Genomic DNA, 22,269 nt, shown 5'->3' with positions numbered 1-22,269 from the left:
GATGTCTGATAATACACATCTGTCCTAGACAAACAGACTTATGCCTGTTAGTCTTGGTGTCTGGATAACAGAAGCATTTAAAGTAAAGTCATGTCAAAAGCAATCATATGCTCTTAGATTTATGTGTGGCTATTCAGTTTTCTTCATTTGAAGTTTCTGTTTATTTTTGTTGTCAGACTGAAGGAAAAATCTTGAATAGAGATTATTTATTATTATACTTAATAATTTGGAATCTCTCCCTTTCTCTTTCTAGTTTCAGGAACAAATTGAAGTCTTAAATAAAAAATGGCATTCAGATTTTTAAAGACGATTTCTCTGCATGGGAAATAATAATAATGTATCACCTGGTATTTTAACAAAATGTTGAATTCCTGTATTTTTTTTCTTATAGCATGGAAAACAGCACTTCAATTTTTCATTTTTACTTCCTAAATTAATTTTTAATAACTAATTTTAGCTTATTTACCACATGAAAGAATGTTCTTTCATCTTATTATGTCTGAAATAAATTTCTTTGCAAACCTAGGGTATCTCATGACTTTTTCTGCTTATCTTCCACATACTGTGGAAATAACCCTGAGAATTAGTAATTTCTACTTACCATTTGTGTTGGATTCTCATCACATAAGTGTTTGGTCTCTTGCCTTGTGGTGGGCTATGTGTTCAGAACAGGAGGTGCAGTTCCAGCTGTGAAGGAGTAGGTAGCAGTGGCTGGGTTAAGTAGGGAAAGCCGTCACACAGGATGTCGAGATCAGCCTGAAGAGGAGGAAGCGGGCAGCAACAAAAGCTGTGGATTATCTTGTTTTGGAGCAAGTGGTAGGGAGGGCATGACCTAGAGAGGAAAGCATCACAGATGTTTCCTGTTGCATTCTGGCATTTATGAGAGAGTCATTGGATGGCAAGTTTCTTGGAGTGTAGTGTTATTCAGGAGAATTTGTTGGCTTTGGATGGCAAGGCTTTGGCATGAGAAGGGCCACAGACATGGCTTCTGTGAGAAGCTGCCAGAAGCTTCCCTGTGTCTGACAGAGCCAAGACCAGCTGGCTCCAAGATGGATCTGCAGTTGGCCAAGCCCATCGGCCACTCTGGTAGAGCCTCTGGGATAACAGATTTAAGAAAGGAGAAAAAACTTGTGCTGCCAGGGAAAAGAGGAGTGAGAAAATGTGAGAGAAGCAACTGCACACACCAAGGCCAGTGACAAAGGAGGGGAAGGTGGTGCTTCATGTACTGGAGGAGGGATTTTCCTGTAGGCTGTGGAGCATGGTGAAGCAGGATGTCCTTCTATAGCACATGGAGGCCCATGGTGAGCAGAGATCCACTTGCAGCCTGTGTAGGACCTGCCAGAACAGACGGATGCCTGAAACATGCTGTGACCCTGTGGGAAGCTCAGGCTGAAGCATTTGTTGGCAGGACTTATGACCCTGCGAAAGACCTGTGCTGGAGCAGTTTATGCAGGACTGTTTCCCATGCTGGATCAGGTGAAGAGAGCAAGGAGCATGGAGTGGCAGAGACCATGTGTCATGATCAGGCTGTAACTCCCCCTAACTGTCCCCCTGTGCTGCTCTGGGGAAGGAGGTAGTGAAACTGGGAATTATTTTCTCGTTACCTTACTCTGATTGGTACTAATTACACTGATTTCCCTGAGTCCAGTCTTGTTTTGCCTTGGTGATTGGGTGACCTCCCTGTCCTTATCTCGACCCCCCAGACTTTTTGTTGTTCAGCCAAGGAGGGGAAGCAGTGGGAACTGGGTAACCAGCCAAAGCCAATCCCCTACAAGAACACAGGCAATACCTGAGAGTTTCTAGTGGGCTAAAAGGTCTGAATTGCCTTCATGCTTCAGGAGCAGCTGTTAATTGGGAACACACGTCATCTGTTTGTTTTCCTGAATCAGAAGATGGAGAAAGAAGCAAACCATGCATTTGAGCTGGTGTGTTCCTAGGATGAGGCTTCCTCTTACTGAACATTTTGCAATTAAGTAAATGCAAGCCTAATAATGCTAGATATTTGCACACATGTAATTCCTTTTAATACATATAGTCCTGGTGGTTCTTTCAGTTTTTTTTAATTTGTCATAAAGTTGTATTTTTGATGTTTCAGTGCTTTTCTGAGAATGTGCAGTTGTTTTGTGATATTATGAGAAGAATATATAGGTGAAGAGGAGGTGTCAAATCCAAAACAAGAGTGGAAAAAGAAATGGATTAATATTTGGTGAGGAGACAGGGGCAAATACCCTTCATTTTTGTTACAAGTAGAGAACTGCTGCTTTGAGCTGTCTGTATTTGCAAATGGGAAGGATGGAGAATTGTAAGCTAAAATAAACCCATGTAAGAGCAAAGTCATTCAAAATTAGGCAAGTTATTTCACTTTGGAAAAGGAAAGTTAGAAACTTCCCTTTCTCAGAACCAAAGCTTTTCATTCTGATTTTGAAACAAACTTAGAGTGCTAGTAAGTCAAGCATTTTACCTCTCCTCTCCTGGGAAAAAGCAAAAAACAGACCCACTAGTAAGACAGAGGATGATGCTATAACTGCATGATTTAGTGGCTTTTAAGGATTAATGTGTTTAATGAGTTTCATCTTTTATGGTTTGGTGTTTTGTGCTAGCTCCTCCTTGATTTACTCTCAGTAGAGCAACTACACTTCACCTCTTCTGAGATCTTTTGTCAAGGTCTTTAAAAAATTAGCAAACATATAAAAAAGTTCAGTTATTTCAATAACGTATGTAATTTCCTTATGCTTTTTGCCATTGAGTTGATCTGTCACTTAGAATAGAGGACGTTCTTCATCTTTTTCTTGGCATTCAGCACCTAAAACAGTGGTTTTGATCAGTGTTTGAGCAGTAAATGTTCAACAAGTTCTGATAATTTGAATCCTACACAGAAGTTGCAGTTCCAGATGTCTTCTGCTGTGTCAGGTCTGTAGACTAGCTGCTGGTATCACAACTATAACATGAAACTAGGTAGCAAGGAAAAAATGAATCAAAAGGCTCTTTTAAAGCTATCTTAGATCAGCTAGAAAACAGTAAGACTTGGACCAACACCTTGTTTTGGATAAAGGTAGAATAAATCTTTGATTTTATTGAAATTTCTCATAATCGAGGAATACAGCTGACAAAAGCCTGTAAAGTTTTGGGCTCGGTGATAGTTGCAAACATTCAGTTAATTTTCCAAATGTTTTCTAAACTCCCTCATCAATTTATCTTATACTCCTGTCTTATCTGTGAAAGAATATAGTCCTTTATTAAGGGGGAGGGGAAGATTAAAATGTTTGAATCTTTCAAAGTTTTGCTTTTGGTTTTATTTTTTTATTTTATTTTTTATTGAAGCAAATATTGCATTTGTAAGCTGTTCCCCCCACCAAAAAAGAAGAGGAAAAAAACTAGGAAAACTAGTCACTTTGAAATGAAAATAGAAGATTTCTGTCACTGTGAAGTATGAGAGAGTCAGGTTTTCAATTTCACACTCTTATGCAGGATGGGAAAAGGAGAGAAGCAGTTTTCCATACAATTATATGGTTTAGTCTTCCAGGGAGATGGTCATCTTTTTTCTCCTGGCTGTTCCTTGTGTTTGCCTCCTTGTGCTCTTTCCATGAAGGAGGAATACTTGCATTGCCTGGGATTGATTCTGTGGTTCCCTAAAGCTACATATTGGGAAGGTCTGTGTCACCTTCGGACAGGTCTTGATTTCTGCCAAAGGGATTTAAAATTGTCTGTGGCTTTTACTGAATTTTTGGCCTCTGTTTTAAATGTTGATTATTAAAATGTCATGTTAACCATCAGCAAGGCATTTGGCTAAATTTACGAACTGCAACAACATCTTCTTGTGTAATATTAGTCTTTTTTGCAAGAGTGGTTATTTGCATCTCTGAATTCAGTTTCCTTTCTTGCTTTTCACTGCACTCAAAACATATTTTTAATCAGTCAATTTACAGTAGCATAGGATACGCACAATACTTGAAAATATTATAATGATAATAAAAAAGTAATGAAGTTTATAATACATTTTTACAGTACAGTAGTGTGGACAAATGGAGCTTGAATACTTGTTTATTATCATGTCTTCAGATATATTTTTGTGAAAACTTTGCATATCTGAAGTGTAGACCTGTAAATTTTTGCAGCAAGTTTTTTGCAAGGTAAGTGTAAGAGGCTTGTCATACGCATGTATGATTTCCTAGATGCTGCAAAAACGTAGGGAGAAATTTTGAGCATCTCCTTTTTCTTTTGGCTTTAGGATTTTGAAAGCTTGCCAATTTGCTTAAAAAGCAGCCTGCTCAAATACTGTTTTTACCTCCTGTACAAGCACCCTTTTCATCTCCATCTGGATGGTCCATACCTAAAAAGAGATTAACTTTCTGCCTGACAGCTGATATTCATATTTGGTATGAAAGAAGTACTCTAAGTTGCTTTCTATGCTAATGTCTGTAAAGTTAAAAATTACTGCATTTTGTAAAACCAGGTCCTTAGTGGTGTTTGAGAAATGGTTAATGCCTGTTCTTAAGCTCTGATGAGATACACTGTCCCTCCTCCTTTCCTACACAAAGTAACTTCCTTGGGCGTCTCAGATAACATACAAAAGCAAGAAAATCTAAGCCTAAATTAATAATGAAGAAGGAACTAGAATTTTTATACTTTTCCTTACAAAGACTTTCAGAAAGTATGAGTCACTATTAAACCTACTGTGAACATACTATTTTAAGAGACTATTTTCTCTAACATAGTCTTGACATTTTTACAGGCCTTTGGTAGTCTCAAGCCCTTCGTTTTTTTAGGTGAGTATATGGTATGCTTGGATCAGAACATTAACATCCATTTGTGGTAGTTCTTCACATTTAGTCACTATTTCAATCCATAAGAATTTAACAGCTACATAGTGATATTTCCTATGACAGCAGATGTTTCTGGACCTTTACAGATCATGAGCCAAGCTGAAGGACAACAGAAGAATCTTGTACAAGCCATTGAATCTCTCCCAAATTCTGGACCTCTTACTGCCTTGGATCAGGACTTGCTACTTTTAAAAGCTACCTCTGCTGCCACCCTGAGCTGCCTTGGAGAATGCCTGAGTCTACTACAGCAAAGCATGCATCAAGTGGGCCACCAGCATAACAGGACACTGTCATCAGGTGAGCACAAGCTCCCTTGGTATTGTTTCATGTGCCTTGGGGTGTTTTATTATGATATGAAGCAGGCAAAATTAACCATTCTCAGAGAGGCAAGTTGGGATGAGCTGCTTGTGAGCTTCTGCAGCCTCAACCACTGTAATTCTTTGCCTAAAAAAAAAAAAGATGCAAAATGTATTGCAGTCAGAAGAGAGGAGGAAAAGAGGTGGTCCTGAGTTTTCTCAGAGAAATTGGTCCTGAAGACAGCGACAGAAAAAAATATGTGGCATAGGGAAGAGGTATATATAAACCTACATGCTTAGTAGCAGTGTGGAACCAGCTTGGCTGTTTTGGTTTGCTCCCCCTCCCTTTTTTTTTTTTTAATAGATTTCAATCTCAATACAGATTTGTTTGATAAAAATAATGCTATGCAGTGCTACTGTGAAAATAGTGTTTCTAATTTTCTGCATGGAAAGATGCTGCTGAGGTGGATTTATTTTGGTCTCTGGTTTTCTTTGAGTCTGGAAAGAATTCTCCATGCTTTAAAAAAAAAAAAAAACAACAAAAAAAAACGTGGCAAGTTTTATGTGCCTAAAATGTCAGTGAGATAATACAGTAAGCTCTGCAGGCATGAGCCTCTCAGTCCCCATGTACATCAGTTTTTCCAATTCACCCAGTTTTGGATCTGTCCATAATATTGGAAGTTGGACCTTGAGCTTTCTGGAAGGGTGGTTAGTGTTTCCCCATGCATAAACTGCACTGCTAAGTCTTAAGAAGAAGGGCAAGTGTTGATGTAAGAGAAGCAGCAGCAGCAGCAGAACTCTGGATACAGGGTGGCTTTTTGTATTTTCTTTGGGTGCTTCCAAAACAATCCCCCTCACTCACACTGCCCTTACTTGCAGTAGGTTCACTACAGGGCAGAACATACTCTCAAGGCTGCTGAGATAGCACAGTGGGACAGCCTCTGAAGCATTCCCATTGTGAGGAGAATAGAAATGTGAAAGGGTTACTTAGGAAGCAGGAGAATGATGTGAAAGTGGTTCTTGGAAAAAACAATATTAAACCTTTTGACACCTGTCCTATGGTATGTGCTGACTTTCCCATATCCAAATTTTGATCAGTTTCATAAAGGAATATAATTTTTAAAAAATTGCTATTTTCTTGTAGAAAATGCAAACCTCCCTTGCGCTTACCTAAGTAGTAATGATAAAGTGCATGAAATTAAATTATTTGATATAACTTTATTTCAGAAAAGAATGGTTTGAAACAGAGATGAAAAGCATCCTTTGAAGAAAAGTTACTTTCTAGTTTCAAGGTCCCTGAAGGTTACTTTTTATCTTGATGTGATTTAAGTGAACTGTCAAGAGATAGATGACTTGAGGTGTACATATCCTTGACTCTGTGGCCACATAATCCTCTGTTAAATCAGTCTTTATTTTGACTTGATAATGGTTTTTGAGGATCTATGGACAGGAAGAGAGAAAAGCAAGCAAAACATAAGTAATTGCTTAAAAGGAATCCCTGTTGTTTTTTTTGTAAAGGAAAGTCATGACTATGAAATCTAAAATCTAATAAGTGTTTTTATTTATTCTTCCTAAGACTGTAAACTTGCACGAGAATCCTTTCAGGAATCAAAATTCTGTAGCACTGATTCACACCAGCATCTTTGGTGTAACTGTGAGAACTTGAATCCAAGCAGTTAATTCTTCAGTGTGTATGTGGGCTTATTCTTTGGTATGGAATAATAAAAAAAAAAATACTAAACACTAAGAAGGGAACTAAAAGCTGCTGAAATATTTAGTCTCTTCTTCCTGACTGAAATGTTTTTTTTTTTCCCCTAGGCCTTATTATGCAACACAGTTGCCTGAAAGAACCTGGCCTACAAGTCTTGATTACTGATTCTCCTGCACACTTAATCTTTTCCAGGCATACTTTGATAGACTTAATGTTTCTGCTGAGTCGGTAGAGTTTCAGAGTCATCAAAGCTGCATAAGCTCATACCTATTAAGACTAAAGCCTTTAAGTTATCCCCTAGCAAACTAATTCTGAGAGATGATCTAGTTCATTTTGATGGTGTCCTCCAGGTGATTTTTTTAACTTTTATACCCAGCAGGTACAACAGAAGATGACCTTTATTGTCACTGACTCTTGTTAGTTTAAAAACCATGTGCTCCTGTGGTAGGAATTCTCAAACACCTTGCTTGTGAGAAATTACAGTCCTGTGCAATTTATTGCTGAATGCTTCCATCCCAGTGCTGGGTCATTACCTGCTGTGTGGTGTAAAGATGCTAGTGGGCATTGTGGGGCAGAATGCATAGAAGATAGGAATATGATAATTTGTTTCCTTGCTTCTAGCCTACAGTTCATGAAAGCAATCCAGTCCAGGCAGGTAACAGTCTTCCTTGTGTGGAGTGTGAGAAATACTCAATTGGTGGCTTGGGTGACTTGAACCAACCCCAGAGTTTGCTTTCCTTCAGCATCCAAAGCTTTCACTATTATGCCATAAAGAGAGAGAACTGCCTTAAAAGTAGATATATATCTACTTAATCTGCTTTCTCTCCACCTTTCCTTGTGTCCTTGGGGTCTTTATACTTGATTGTGCAAGTTTTGATGACTTCCCTGGAGACCTTGCAGTCTTACTGCCTCTAAAGCAAAGACTTAAAAGTGGCTGAGAGTTTCTGACCTAGTACTTATGGAATGCTCTCATGAAAATTGTAATTAAATAGTCACTATTTTAAACAGACTTACTGACATTTATTATTTTAGACAAGAAAAAAAATAGTGTCTTCTTTCTTTTGATGTAAATATTTTTGTTGCTTTATTTCCCAGTAATTAGAGTAGAAAGAAATCAGCATTCACTTTAGTGGAATCTTGTCCAGAATCTACAATTATGTAGGTCATTACTTAAAATATTTTTATGGCATCCTTTCTGATGGAATAGTTTAAGGATGACGTGATTTTTCCATTTCATGTTTCTCACAAATTGTCAGTCTTAGACCTCAAGCCTACAAGCAGACATGAAGATTAAACTGAAGTCTTCAATCTTGTCTTGAAGGCTAGTCAATAATTTTTTTTTTATTTCTACTGTGAAACGTCATGGAAGGGTTTTTGTGATTGTCTGTTTTGGAAGTACATGAACAAGAACAGTCAGTGAAGCAAAATCCTGTCTGTGTTTCTACTTTTGAGTAAAAATAATGTCAAAAATAATTTCTAGGTGTCATTATTAAAGGTATCTGCATTGATCACTGGCTAATTTTTTTTTTCTTTCATTGAAAAATATGCCAGAGAAGGGTATTATTAGCTGAAAGTGTTGGTTACATATAGTGTGAGTTGAATATGAGAGATTACATCTCTACAAGCTTCTTTGTGTTTGGGAATTATGTTGTTTTTTTTTTTTTTTGGTTTTTTTTTTTTTTTTTTGTTTTTTTTTTTTTTGTCGAATGGTGGAAAATGTCAAGGCATTTCTTTTTGGCTTGGAATGTCACCACTTAGGTACATCAAAATTGCTTTCTGACAGGCTTGAGTTTACTTGGCATGCAGACAAGGAGCAGGTACCTTTGAAAATAAAAATGTGGAGAAAAAACTTTTGTCTTAATTTTTAACTTTAGAAGTTCTAGTGTTATTTTTTTCCAGCTCTGTATACAGCCTTTGGCAGAAGAGTATCTCCAGAGCCTGTTGACTGCAATTGTTAACATTCTTCCCTCCCAGACTGCGAACAGAGCAAACTTGAATGTTTGTTTTAATGTAGCTCTACCAGCGTATGTTGTGTTTTAGGTCTGTGGGTTTTTTTTATTCTGGTGTTTTGGCAGGCAAAATCTTCTCCTGTAGTAACAGCCTGCACAGATCAATCCGTTCTTTTAATCTGCATTTCACTTTGGCCATTCATTTACTGAATAAAGCATCTTCCCAATAGGAATTCCCTCCTATATTTTAATTTCTCTCCCTTGCCTGCTTTTCCAAACTGTAGAATGTTCCATTTTTCTTAAGATTTTTTAAAAACAAAAACCAAACTCATACTTAGTATGGATTTTCTGCAGTTCACTTTCATATGCAAACACTGCTGATTTTGGGTCCCTTGGAAACAAATGGATTGGAGATGATTCTAGAGTTGGGCACAGGATATACTTGAGCTTTTTCTTCTCTATTGCTTCCTTTTTGGAGAAAATAAATGGATAGCAAGGACAAAATCTAGATGTTTTCAATTTGTTGACAAATGACCTTTAGGAATTCTCTTGCAGCTGATGACAAGAGAGAAAAATGAGTAAACAAGTAAATCCTTGTTTGTGCTTAAATGCATGTGGAGAGGGAAGAGTGAGGAAAGAAAACGGGAGGACAAATTCTTTGTTAGCGGGGTACTTTACTAAAGTTGCCTTGGTCAGTCAGTTCTCCCTTAATTGCACCATCCTCAGCCTTGCTTCTGTCAAGAATAAGCAGAACAGTTTGCTGTTCTGTCTAAAGGCTAATACATTATTCCTTACATGTTCTTCTTTCACTGGAAGATAACATTATTTTGCAGTCCTCACACAACATTAGCAAGTACAATCTCATGTGAAAAGCAGAGATGCAACTGCCATTTGCTGTCGCTGGTTCAGTGTGCTGTAGGGATTCAGCAGAGAGGCCAAGCTGTCGCATCCATCCCTGGCAGGGGAAGGAATCCAGTCTAATACTGGTTTCTCCTCAAGGCCTACCACTGCACTGTTAGGGGATTTGTGTTAGGGTATATTTAAAATATGTCAGGAAAGTGTTATCAATAGGTGTTTATTTACAATTGTGCCAGGGAGAAAATGTAGGACTTTTTTTGTAGTCTCCCAGGCAAGACCAGAGGATTTAAAATTAGAAAGGTTTTTGTTATGGAATTGAGACAAGTGTTAAGTATATTTCATGCATCAATTATCATGCAAAAGTAAGTTTGAAGGTACATCACGTATCTGGAAAATTGAAACCAACAAAAGAAAATTTATCAACATTGCTTAACTGAAAAATCTCCTGTAAACCTTCTGTTTGGAGTGAACTCCCCCCACTCCTGCAGTGTGCGCTTGTAGAAGGGAAAGATGTTTCTCCTGAGGCCATTTATGTGATAAAACCTATTGTGCCCTCTAAAATAGGTGTTTGTGAACTGTAGCATTGCTATAGGGCAAGGATAAATAGGTTGTGTCTGGATGCTGTGCTTTGCTTCGGTACAAGTGTTCTCATGTGCCTTGGTGTACTTATCTGTTCATCACAGTGGAAGCTGCTGTTGAGGGGGAGTGGGAAGGAAACTAATTTTTGGGTATGCTCTATAAGAACTCTTGATTTGTATATACATATGCTCTGAAGTTTCAGAGGAATCAGACTTGGGTTTTCACTCCTGGAACTACAGAAGTGACAAGGTGCAGGTAGAAGAGATCTGGCTGATTTTACTAGTTGTGTATTTGGTATGTTCTTTCTAATTTTTGCATCGTTTACTGCAGAAAAAGATATGTTTTGTTTTAATTAGTGTAGTGCTTTGTGTAGTCTTAAAGCAAATAGTAAAGTAGCTATGTAGCTGAGAATACTTTTATATAATTTGTGACTGCCTTTCTGGAGAATTCCTTTAGAGTTCTGAAATGTATCAAAATAGATTAGAATTTACCTTTCTGTCAGCTGTCGTTGGCTATGACTGAGAATAGAGAAAAAAATCTGGCTTAAGAAAACCCAAACCAATGACAACAGTTTTTTCCTATTCTTATCCAACTCAGAAGATAAACTTTATCCTATTATGTTTAATTTTTGTAGATTTATTTTTAAAGTCTTTATAAGAACAGGGATTGAACTAGTGATAGAAATTTTTGAGTCCCATAAAGGACAAAGATGGCAACTCCATTACAGTGGATCAAATGATTTACAGCTCAGTCTGTGGAGAGTAAATTCCAGTAAAACAACTGGATTAGGTATGGTACAGACAGCAGCTATATCTGGACTATTTTGTGGTAAGAGTAATTTGTACTAGGGCAGATGAGAACATTTTGGGTGTACTGAAAAACTGAAGAAAACCCTGAAAAACTGTCCTGAAAAGTTTTGGAAAACTGATAGTATGAGTAAAGTAGGAGCCATATTGTTATGGCCTTTCTACATAGAGCTTGTCTTCTAGTCTTAGTTGACTTAAAGAAAATTTCTGATGAGTTCTCTTACCAGAGATTGCTTTTGTCTGAAATGTGAGCTGCTGTATTAGATATATGGCATGTCCCTTGGGATGATCTGAGAATGCTGACATCTCAGAGTAAGATTTGTAGATTAAAGATCATCACAGGTTTCCTGATGGCACTTTGAAACCAGGCAGGAATTTTTTTTCAATTTGTTCGGAGAGATACTCTTTATTTGTTTAGATTTCTGTGCTGTGTGACTTAATATCTTTCCCTGCATATTTCTCTTCCACAAAGTAGTCAAATTCCAGATGCACAGTTTAACAAAACAATTTTTCTCATAGGCAGAAGTGTTGAGGAAATGAATGTGCTTTAATAGAATTTGGACCATAACTCTTGGCATCCTGTTGGTATTGGCTAGGTCATAATGTATTTTTAAGATCTGTTTAAAATTTGATTAGGCTGACAAGACTTGTTTTGTGAGGGTAGCATTGCCCTTGGTACAGGAGAGAAAACATGCTTGCCTAGTTCTAACACTTTCTATTTCTCTTAGAGACTTTAAAATGTGTAGAGAAATACAAAGGTCTTTTTACAATGTGTTTGCACTGAAGAGGAAAACTAGTATAGTGCTTTTAAAAATATGTTTGTGAGGTTGAAGTAAATGTTCACACTTCAAAATTTCCCCTGAAGTGAGATACTTCTTCATGTGGGAGCTTTTTATTGTGCTTATTTACATAAACTAGATTAAAAAAAAAAGTCAAAAATGGCTGTTTATTGTGAATGCCAAATAGATTGTTTGTGCAGAGGGAAAATGGATAGCCCAAGGAAATGATGGGATGACATATTTTTAAAGATTGGCATAAAGAGAAGTCAGTTCAAATTTTTTTTTTTTAGTGTCTCTGTAATAGGAAAATAGCAACAGTAATCCATTATTCAGCTTCTTTGACAGAAAGAAACAGAAAAGTAGATCGAGATCTGTTATTGCAAAATAATGAGGAGTGAGAAATAATTTGACATCAGAGCTACAGAAATGGTCTTCCTTTGGCATGAGGAATTTTGTGTAATTGTATGAAATACACATTTTAAAGAAGAAAAAAAGCTGGACTTTTTTTTTCCCCTGTTGGTTACCCAGATCTTTGAAAATATTTTTTTAACTATTTGTTTATGCTTTCCTCACAATTTCTTCAGCAAAAGATGGTGCCACAAAAGCACCCTAAGCAAAGTAGCTCTGAACTCCTACCATGTCTTCATAACTTAGTGGCATTTTAGATGAGAGGAATGTTCTCTAACTGTTTTGTCTCTAGCATTTGGTAAGAGTTCAGTCAGCTGTGGGATTTGTGGCCCATTTTTTAATAATGGAAGTGCTACTGTAACACTATGCAGCATAGCCTCTCCAGATCTAACCATTTACTTCATTTAGGAGGCAATCTCTGATAACCCTGGTAATATGGAGAGGAGAAATTACATGTTCTTTAATGTACTTTGTGTTGCTCTGCATAATCTTAAAAAATTTGTCAGTGGTGAGAAGAGATCCTCCCTGTGGCACTAATTGTATATTCATATATAAATTATGGTAATGAGTGAAGAGCTGTGATTTTCTTATCCATATCTCTATGTTCCATAGCAGTGTGTAATTAATAGCTGAAATTTTAAGTCCTGTGCTGAGGGCCACTGACTTGACTGTTGAGACTATGTTTTAGAGCACTTAGGGAGGAAGAGCTGTGCACTTGCCTTAGCTGATCATACTTTCTGTCATGGCATCCTTAAATACAGACCCATCCAGGAAATCAAGTGCCCCCAGAAATAAGGGTTGGTCTGATGCCAAGTTTCGTTTGATTCATATTTAATGTGTATCTTTCTAATGAGACCTCTTTTAAACTGTGGTCTTGGTACCAGTAAAGCATTTTAGAAAAAACTTTTAGTAGTACAGGCAGAAATAAAATACAGCTGCTAGGCTTAAAACTTTGATTTCAGGCAGAAGAAATGGGGGGTTTACTTTGATAACTTCATAGCTATGAAAATAGTGGGTAGAGAATTCTTGCTTAATTTCTCAAGGTATGCCAGATAGAATTATGCAGTCTGGTGGACTTAAAAAAAATCACAGATAAGTTTGCCTATAAGATGCTTACTTTGGTTATTTAGGTTTTTTTGTGCTTCCAAAGGCAGGGATATAATTTGAGATACTGCATAAGCTGGTTCAGAAAGTACAAGATCATTTTTTACTAAAGTAAAGCTTTGCATGGAAGTAGAGAAGAGATACAATTCATTTAGATCAATAGAATGGCGAGGGGAATGGAGGAAATCTGTAATCTTTCTCTTGTAAGCTGATACCTATTTTCTTCTTCAGATGGTATCCTGGGATGGCCTGGGCCCAAGTCACACTCCACTGAGGAACTGAAAAATGGTGCCCTCAGCTCCTTATCATCTGCTAGTGCCAACATCACATGGGCAAGTACCATAGTACCATCTGCAGCCCAGGATGCACAGGCACTACAGCCAAACACTGAGGTAAGCATGCTTGGTCTCTGTAGAGTCCTCTGTTGGTTAGATGCAGACCATGTGTGATGGTGGATACTTTCATTGATGAATTATTGTATTTTGTCTTGATAGTGTACTCTTTGTTTGAAGTGACTTGTGAAAATGATGAATTTCATGCAAAAGTGCACTCTAAAAACTTGAAAATATGTTGATGATATTGTTCTGTGCTTTTAATTCTCTGAGGTGCTTGGGTCAGCAAACTTGGGCAAGTGTACAATTTCCTTCCTAATCTTAAAAGCAATTAACAGATTGTCAGTACACATTTCTATACTCTGATGCAAATAAAAGCTATTTATTTGTTTTTCATTCTGGTTTGAGATAGACAGGAGACAGTACTTGCTTGCTACTTGCTCTTCCGTGTTGCTGTTTCCTCTTGGGCATCTCTAGAGTATAGCTGACTGTTCTTTGATTTGAAAAATGATGTTATTTCCTGGTGCCTTTTCCTGTTAAGTGATTATGGGCAGAACTTGTCCACATCATCCTGCATCAACCAGCTGATTTGTACTTTTGTGGCATTTGCTTGGTAAAGGGAAATTCTGAAGCATCCACTCCTTGAGGAGACTCACAGCTGCGTATCAGACATCCCATGCACTGAAAATCTCTCATCATGACAAACTTCGCCAGCTTCTGCTGCCTGCTTCAGTAACCTGTCCTACCCACAAGGAAAACACTTCACTCTGAGACCCTAGAGATTATAGGGCACATGGAGCACATGAGACCTGGAGAACTGGAACAAAGATTTTGAAAGAACTGAAGAAACTAGTGAATGCTGTGGGCAATTGGAATGGCTTAGATTAAATTGCATTTTAACAAAATATGTAATGGCTGGATACATCAATAAAGCTGTTTTTCCAGTTCTTTGTAGTATGTTGAATTGAATGTAGTTCAAAATAATTCACAGATAAACCATTTTTTAAAGCATGTTCCTTTGGTCCTCTGTCCTTAGAAAAGAATTCTGAATTCTGTTACTACTAGTGTCCATTTATCAAAATGTTTAAATTACCTGTAATTAGTTTCTATTAGGAAGCTGTGTTTTTTTCTTTTTTCAGATAAGCCAAGTGTATTTTTTACAGTGTGTTTTTAAGACAAGAGTTATACTCTGTTTAAGAGTATTGTTTTGGGAGTTACTACTTATTGAACCATTGAAGTTTCATTAGGATTTTTTTTTGTTTTTCTTGGTATTCTTTTTTATTCTTGATCATCCACTAAAGCCAAATGGGATGTGGAAGGATGAACTTTGCAGCAAGAACATAAAGAGCAGCAGCTGATTTTACTCACATTAAGGTATCATTTTGCAGTTGAGTTGAGACATTTATGACATGTTTTAAATGACAATTTTTTAAATTGATCCAATCCCTTCCTGTTCATTTGCTGATGAAAGGCACTGAGTTGTGTGCATGGCTTGAGGTACTCTTTTGCTTCTGGAACTCATGATTTATTGGGAAGGGGGATTTATTAGGAAGTACCCTTGATGGGGGGGAATAGAAACACGGAAGTGTAGCACTGTTTCTAGTACAGAATCCTCAGTGCTTTGTGGGCAGTCTTCCTGAAGTCAGCAACCTGCATTTGGAGGCCCTGAGGCATTAGCCATTAAAAAAGAAGAAAAAGAGATGGGGGCAGAACAAAAATAAGATTTTTTAAGTTACAAAAAGGTCAGCTCAAGATGGTAGAAACAATAAGTAGAAGTTTGTGGATTGGTGGAGCAACAAGAAGCAGCTGGAATCAGGCATGCAATTGTTGTTATGTAGTAGTACAGTTTAATTAGCAGAAATTTAGTTTTGCCTCGAGAAGTGGCTTAAACCAGGATTCATTCCTAGAAGTTCTTAACAAACCTGCATCTTCTTCTCTTACACGTGTCTGTGTGTGTGGTGCTGAGATTGATACTCTTGGCTCCGAATTGGAAGTTTTTTTAAAATGTAGCTGATACACTTTTCAGTTTTGATCATTTTGATGAATTTTTTTCTGAGAAACTTAGCAGTTACCCTGGTAAGAATGTTATCTGAGCCAGGTAGTCACCCAGGAGATGATGTCTGATGTGCCCAAAGTTATCAAATATGTTTGATTTGACACAATTTAACAGTTCTCTGTGCACAATGAAATAATATTTTAAAATATATTGTGGCCTTGTGTGTCCAAGGCAAGGGCCTAGATCTGGCACTGAATAGGCACTTTATTTTCAAAGGTATAAAAGCACTGACTGTGCTAATTACTTAGCATGTATAATAATATATAAAAGCAAATGAAAATCATCACTTGTTTGTAGTCCAGATACTTTGTTGTTAGTACCAGTGGTGACATTAGCAGAGAATGAGAAAATGCTTCTAGATGTCATTAGCTGGCATTTTGTTGACACTGAGTGCCCTGTTTTCTTTTTTTTTTTTATTTATTTGATCGCTTCTTTTAGAAGAAAAGAGGAATCCACAAGTGTCATTCAAATGAAGCTTATTTTTCTAAATGATTTTCTTTTTGAGAAAACCCAACTAGGCACTAGATAATCTTGGTTTCTTGAAGAAGCTGCTGGGGTATTAATGGGGCTCAACTTTCCAAATATACCTGCCAGAAGAAATAAGCCTTGCTTGCAGAGAAGTTATGAGATGAGAGTGCTAGTTCCTGTATCAGTGCTATCAAAATTAATTCCACTCTCTTCTTTGACTGGTCTAGATTTTCACTTCAAAAAAAATCTGTAATTTCATGGTGTAACCTCTATCTCTTAATCAGAAGCTATATCCCAAAGGAATGGGAAATTCCTTTTTGACTAACTCTTAATGTAATATAGTAGATGGACCAACCAAACAAATTGTGAATTGACCTCTAGTCTGAAATAGAAAATGCCATTAAATGGCTAACCTTAAGGAGCAGCAGTCTCAGCTTCTTACATTATGGAGTGTTATTTATAAGGCAAAGGTAATTTTAGGAATATGGATCAGCAGCGATTTTAAGAAGAGAAGAGAGATGTTGTGTTGGGGCAGAGGGGTTGTGGGTGACTGCTGAGGAATCTCTTCCATCCAGCTGCCTGCCAGTGGCAGCAGTTTCCTGGCAGCATGACCGAGTGGCTGAATGTGTTTAGTGATAACTGTGCTAATTCTTAGCACAACATTCAGAGACTTTGCAGCTGTGCATCAAGTGGCATCATTAAAATACCAGCGACAGGTTTTTATATGTTTATGAAGAAGTTTGTGGATCTTTGCAGTTCTCTGGACTAACAAGGTTCATCTAGTGCAATTTACTTTGAATACTTAAGCATTCTTGAGGGATGTAGAAAGTTCTGGAGCTGAGTTTTGATGCCATAGGTAACTAAAGTAAAACTTTTCTTTCTGGTCTGTTGTACTGTCAGGGTTTCAGGAATGCAGTTTCTTCTCTGGTGAAATAAGTTAGAAGCTAAAGATTATCCTCTTTAGATAGTATGTTGGTGTTTACTTGCTTTAGTTTATTTAGTTTATTTAGTTTCCTGCTTCCAAATGCAGGGGTATCCTTTGAGATACTGCTTAAACTAGTTCAGAAAATACAAGATTTTGTGACAGATTATTTCCTTGTATGTTCCTTGCCTATTATTCTTTTAGAGTTTGATATAGAACAGCATGAAGTTAAAGCCTATTATCTTTACTGAAATAACCTCTGAGATTGAATTCCCAAATCAAGCAATTTTGTCTCTTATTTGCCATATTGTTTTTAATGTTTTATAAGTCTCTAAATTTTAGTTAGCTTTTTTTTTTCTCCTGTCCACCTGAAACATCAGATGGAAGGGATAAGGGCTTGGCTGCACAGAACTATCATCAGTCTAATGATAGTTGATGTAAAATGCTCCTGTGCATTCCCTAGTGAACCACTTTGGACTTTTTGGCGTAAGTTGTGTTATAATTTCAAGGAATTTTTAGGGTTTTTCCGTAAAGCAGAACAGAACCAATCTGGTATGAAATGTGCCAGAGGTACACTCTTCAGACCTGTGATGTGAACTTGGTTTCTGTCCAGTCTGCCATAAATGGGACCTTGCTTTCTTTATTTAAGGTTTAATAATTTTGAAATTATTTTCAAGAAATACTGACATTAATTAGTTTGAATCTCATAGCAAATTCAGTTGTAATAAACCCGGTGCCAAAGGGTATGAATCATTTTCATGGGTGAACTACTATTCCAGTTCAACTAATTGTCATTTTGGGTGTCAGAATTCCTCCTCTGAGCTGACAAAGAGTGACTGCAGGCCAAATGCTTCCCCTGACAGCCAAATACAAATAGGTAACAGGCTGGGTTTTTGTGGGGTCTGAAAGGGAAGGAATAATTTTCTTTGGACCTAATAGTTTTGTTAAGAATTATTTTCAAAATTGTTCTGTAGCTAGATCTGCAATATAGCCCTCATCGTGCGATTTTTATGCCTTAAAATGCCATGCCAGCTGCTTCTTCCCATCCTGTGGATCTGGTATCTGTGCTGTCTTTCTGCTTTCCTGTCCCTAACTTTCCCTTGCCTGTGAGCACGAGCAGCTGCACGCATGCTCCAAATGGAAGTGTCTTTTTAATGGGATTGAAGTTAGAGCTCTGTAGGACTGAGCCTTTAGCTCTGATTATCTAACTGCTAAAGCGGGTTTTAATTGTGATAGTGATTGCAAGGGCAGTCAAGTCCAGGTTATTAAAGATATTTTGGTCCCGTGGATGATCTAAACCTGGTGTTTTCAACTGTAACAGGGAACTAGTCTATTTGGAAGAGTTACTAAATTGTTTAATTTTATAAGTGGATGTATTTTTCCCCTGTTTCTTCAGGTGATAGTTTCCTTCAAGCTGTAATTTGTTTTTTATCTGTATGTAAGTATATATCCTAACATGACTTTAGACATTAGAGCTATTACAGAATGTATTAGAGATGTTAAGAAATAATTAAAAAAAAACTCATGCAATTTTAGACACTCAGCTGGATAAGAAATGATTTCTAATTCAATATTACCTTTATTTATCTGTGTCTCAGTAGATGTGCCTAGGTCTGTGGATTGTTTCCTAGTATAATTTGTTTCTAGATTTTCCTAATTCCTTTTTGTACTTGACAGAAACGTGTATAATTGATGTTGGGAGATGAACTTAGCTATGAACATACAGTGCTAGCCACAAGTGCAGTAATGGAAGAAAAACAGATCAGGATGGGAAAGTAATGTTTGCAGTAATACAGATGATCCCTTTTCACTGTTTAGTACAGGCATTACAGGGTTTCTCAGTGTGCTCTGCTTTTTGTCCTCTGCATGATTAAGTACTTTTCAGGCTGAAGAGCACAGTGAATGGCCTGTAATGATTTAGCTAAATTAATCTCTAGGCAAAGATGGCACCAGTTAATCCATTCACTATGCAGACCATCTAAAAAATGAAATCTGAGGTAATCAATTGAAGGTATATTTAAGGATAATCAAGGGAATGTATATTTAAGGATTAAATGTACAATTAGACTAAAAGTAGAATTAAATGACCCTAAGCCTGCTACAGCAGCACTGACAATGACTAAGATAATCTAGCCAATTTTTTTTTTTCCCTAGCTTTCTGGAATAGCTACTGTGTCAGCAAACAGTCCTCCAGTAAAACTGTTTATGCAAATAATTAATACAAATTTTATCACCAGCCAAACCCACTGCATATTATTGAATCACTTCCACCTCCAAAATGCATGTGTTCCAGCTGCTATCTATATAATTGAGAGTAATACATTGTATAAGAAAACCAAACCCTTATTTCAAATCTGCTTTTAATTTGAATAAACATGAGGCTCCGATTCATGTGGCATTCCATAATTGCTAGTGAAAAGTCAGTGAAATCTAATAATTGGAGTATAAAGAACTTGGGTTCCCTTGCAGTAAGGTTTAAAAATTAACTTTAAGTGGATCAATTGCGTACTCTATTCAGTATAAAACCTGTGCCACTTGCTAAAGGAACTCTGAAGTCAATGTTAATTTTATTTCAGGATTGTGTGCCAATTTGTTATGTGCCAGTTAATTTGCTTTGTGCTATCAGTTTTATTTCTTAGTATGTGTATATATGTAGGCTTGGGGATACTGCCCATTAGAAATCTTACCCATCTCATGAAGACTGTCAGTTCCTTAACTAGACCTTACTAAGAAGGGCTCAACTCTCTTACAGAGAGAGTTTGTCTCAGGTTGGCATTGCTTTATCTTGCTTAGTGAATCATCCAGACTGGCTTCAGCTGTTCTGTCTAGTCTTGCTAGGAAAAAACCTGTGGTTTTCAACTTGTGGTGATGAACTGTAGTGTTTCTTTGTTTGAAAAGCCCAGAATGTGGAAATACATCCCAGCTGTGATAACAGAATTGAATTCTAAAATTTGTCCCAGAGGAGGAATTGGAAGGAGCAGGTGAAAAAAGCAGAACTCTTCTACATTAATAGAGAGTTTTCATTTTGAGATGGACCAAGTGATTGATTAATCAGACTGAGAACAATTTTTAGAAGCTTTTCAAGCAGAGATTTCCACTGGCCTCAAGGTGTTAGACATATAAAAGAAGACAATCTTTTAGGTCTAATTTATTTCACATACACACTGAATGTTCTCCTGCTATGATTTATAATGATTCAGTTTTCTTTTGAAAGACTTAAAGATTTTTGCTTGGTTTTTTTGAGTTGTGTGTTTATCAACAATGCGAATGTGTATGGTGGCTGAGCAATGAAATTGCAGGAAGAGTCAGGGTGGTTTAATAAATGTGTTGTCTTGGGGCATGACTGTTAATACTGCTTGGATTAACATGTCTTTACCATTCCTGTCCTTTTACAAATATGCTCACATGTGATACTGTGTACAAGAAATAGCACTGTGAGAATTGGATTTACATATAGATTGGTATTGCAGGACCAGATGATTGCAAAGGTTAAATTTGTAGTTGTCCATCTTTTTGTGCCCTCTTTGCATATGTGAGTGGTGTATTATTGACTAATGTGGCAGTATTTTTCTGCAGTAAATTTGCTTAGCCAGCATACAAAGTGACATAAAAGAGAATTACAGCTGGCTAAATGACTTCAGCTCTGTTACTTCCTAACTTTTCAGTTACTGGGCATTGCAGGCAGAATCATAATGGAATCACAGAGTACTCTGGCTTAAAAGGGACCTCCAGAGGTCCTGCAGCTCAACACTGTGACAGCAGTGCTAATCAGGTCAGCTTGTCCAATCCTGAACACCTCACACAGTGGGGGGCCCACAGCCTCTCTGCACAAAATCTTGCAATTCTCTAGGGATTTTGTCAATGGGTGCAAAGGGTTGTTGGATAAAAAAAGGCTCAAATACTCAATGTGCTGCTCTGGTGAGCAGCTAAAAGGGACCTACCTGCTGGGGGCTTTACCAGAAGGTGTTTGTCCTCCCCTTCTTCATGGGAATATGAGGCCTGAAGAACCTGCTACTTCAGGTTTCTCCCCAGGGATCTCGTTCTAGAGAGGATGCCTTGTAATACAGGGGAGTGTCTAAAGTGTAGCTTTCTGCCAGCCTTTCCCCCCATACTACTCTCCTGGACCAACCTGCAGCTGAGTGCAGTCTTTTGTCTTCAGCTCCCCAAAAGTTATAACCATGCGACTTTTAGACCTCTTGTAGTGTCTGAAGTGCTGCTGGCAGTGGCTGGAATCTGTCCTGCTGCACTCTCTGGTTTGTAAGTTTGTACACTTACTTTGGATAGTGTCAGATACTCTATTTGTCGTCATTTGCTTCTAAAAATTGAATTAGCAAAATAGAACTGAATATGTTTGAGGAAATTGTTCTTCACTAGTATCTGTATTGCATTAGGTATGGATTGTGTTAAAATTGTTTACGATGTGATACTCTCTATCTTATGGTTGTGATTTATGCCAGCCTTCAAGGTTTTTTTGCTTTAATTTAGGATAAGTCCTAAATTTAATTTAGGATAAGTCCGTGGGGCTTTTGTCTTTGTACATTTTGTTTCATAGTCTCATATTACTATTTCTTTCTGATGATACCAGTGATGAAATACATTTATTCCCAGTTCTTACTGAATTTATGCAATACTGCAAAGTCTTCTTGTATTTTAGGATTCAGATGAAACAGTTCTGTACTTCAGTAGCCCTTATTTCATGAAAGGTGCTGACAAGCATGTGTGGACTGGTACTGATACTTAGTCTTTCCCTGTGGAGTCTGTGCTTGGGAATTAGCTGCTTTTCAGCCTGTTTTCAGAACTGACTACCTTAGGTTTATGAAAATAGATTTTTGCAAGAGGAATTGTCTTACGAAGAAAATACGAACATGTGGGGAGAAAGTTGTTCAACAAACATTATTTGGTGCATAACAGGGTTACAGTGCTGTAGGTAACCTAGATGAGGAACTCTGTTTAACAGTATGTTTAGTTACTGGTAGATTCTTTTTTTAAAAACATAATCACTTACAGAGATAGCTTTGAGTATTTTTTCTCAATGCTTGCACAGGCTATACTGCAATGCAAACATAGATGTTCTTTGTTTCATGTTACATGCATTTGTTCTTTAACTAGAAACTTGATTCTTTAAAAAAATTGATTTCTTAAAAATTGATTCTTTAAACTAGAAACCAGTCCTTTTTT

At 37.3% G+C, this 22,269-nt stretch overlaps 1 protein-coding gene across 2 annotated transcripts in view; it reads left to right on the top strand.

Moving 5' to 3' along the window:
- The window catches only part of OSBPL10 (oxysterol binding protein like 10), a 112,806-nt gene that overhangs the window by 57,976 nt on the left and 32,561 nt on the right, over positions 1–22,269 (top strand). For both annotated transcript variants that reach the window (XM_053984114.1, XM_053984121.1), the window contains exons 5-6: positions 4,910–5,120; positions 13,545–13,705. In XM_053984114.1, coding sequence (XP_053840089.1) covers positions 4,910–5,120; positions 13,545–13,705 — 372 coding nt within the window. The remainder of the gene's footprint in view (positions 1–4,909; positions 5,121–13,544; positions 13,706–22,269) is intronic.

The sequence above is a fragment of the Vidua macroura genome, chromosome 1 (assembly GCF_024509145.1).
Source record: "Vidua macroura isolate BioBank_ID:100142 chromosome 1, ASM2450914v1, whole genome shotgun sequence".
NCBI classification, from domain to species: Eukaryota; Metazoa; Chordata; class Aves; order Passeriformes; family Viduidae; genus Vidua; species Vidua macroura.
The sequence above is the reverse complement of the archived record's forward strand: the minus strand, read 5'-3'. Positions and strand labels throughout refer to the sequence as shown.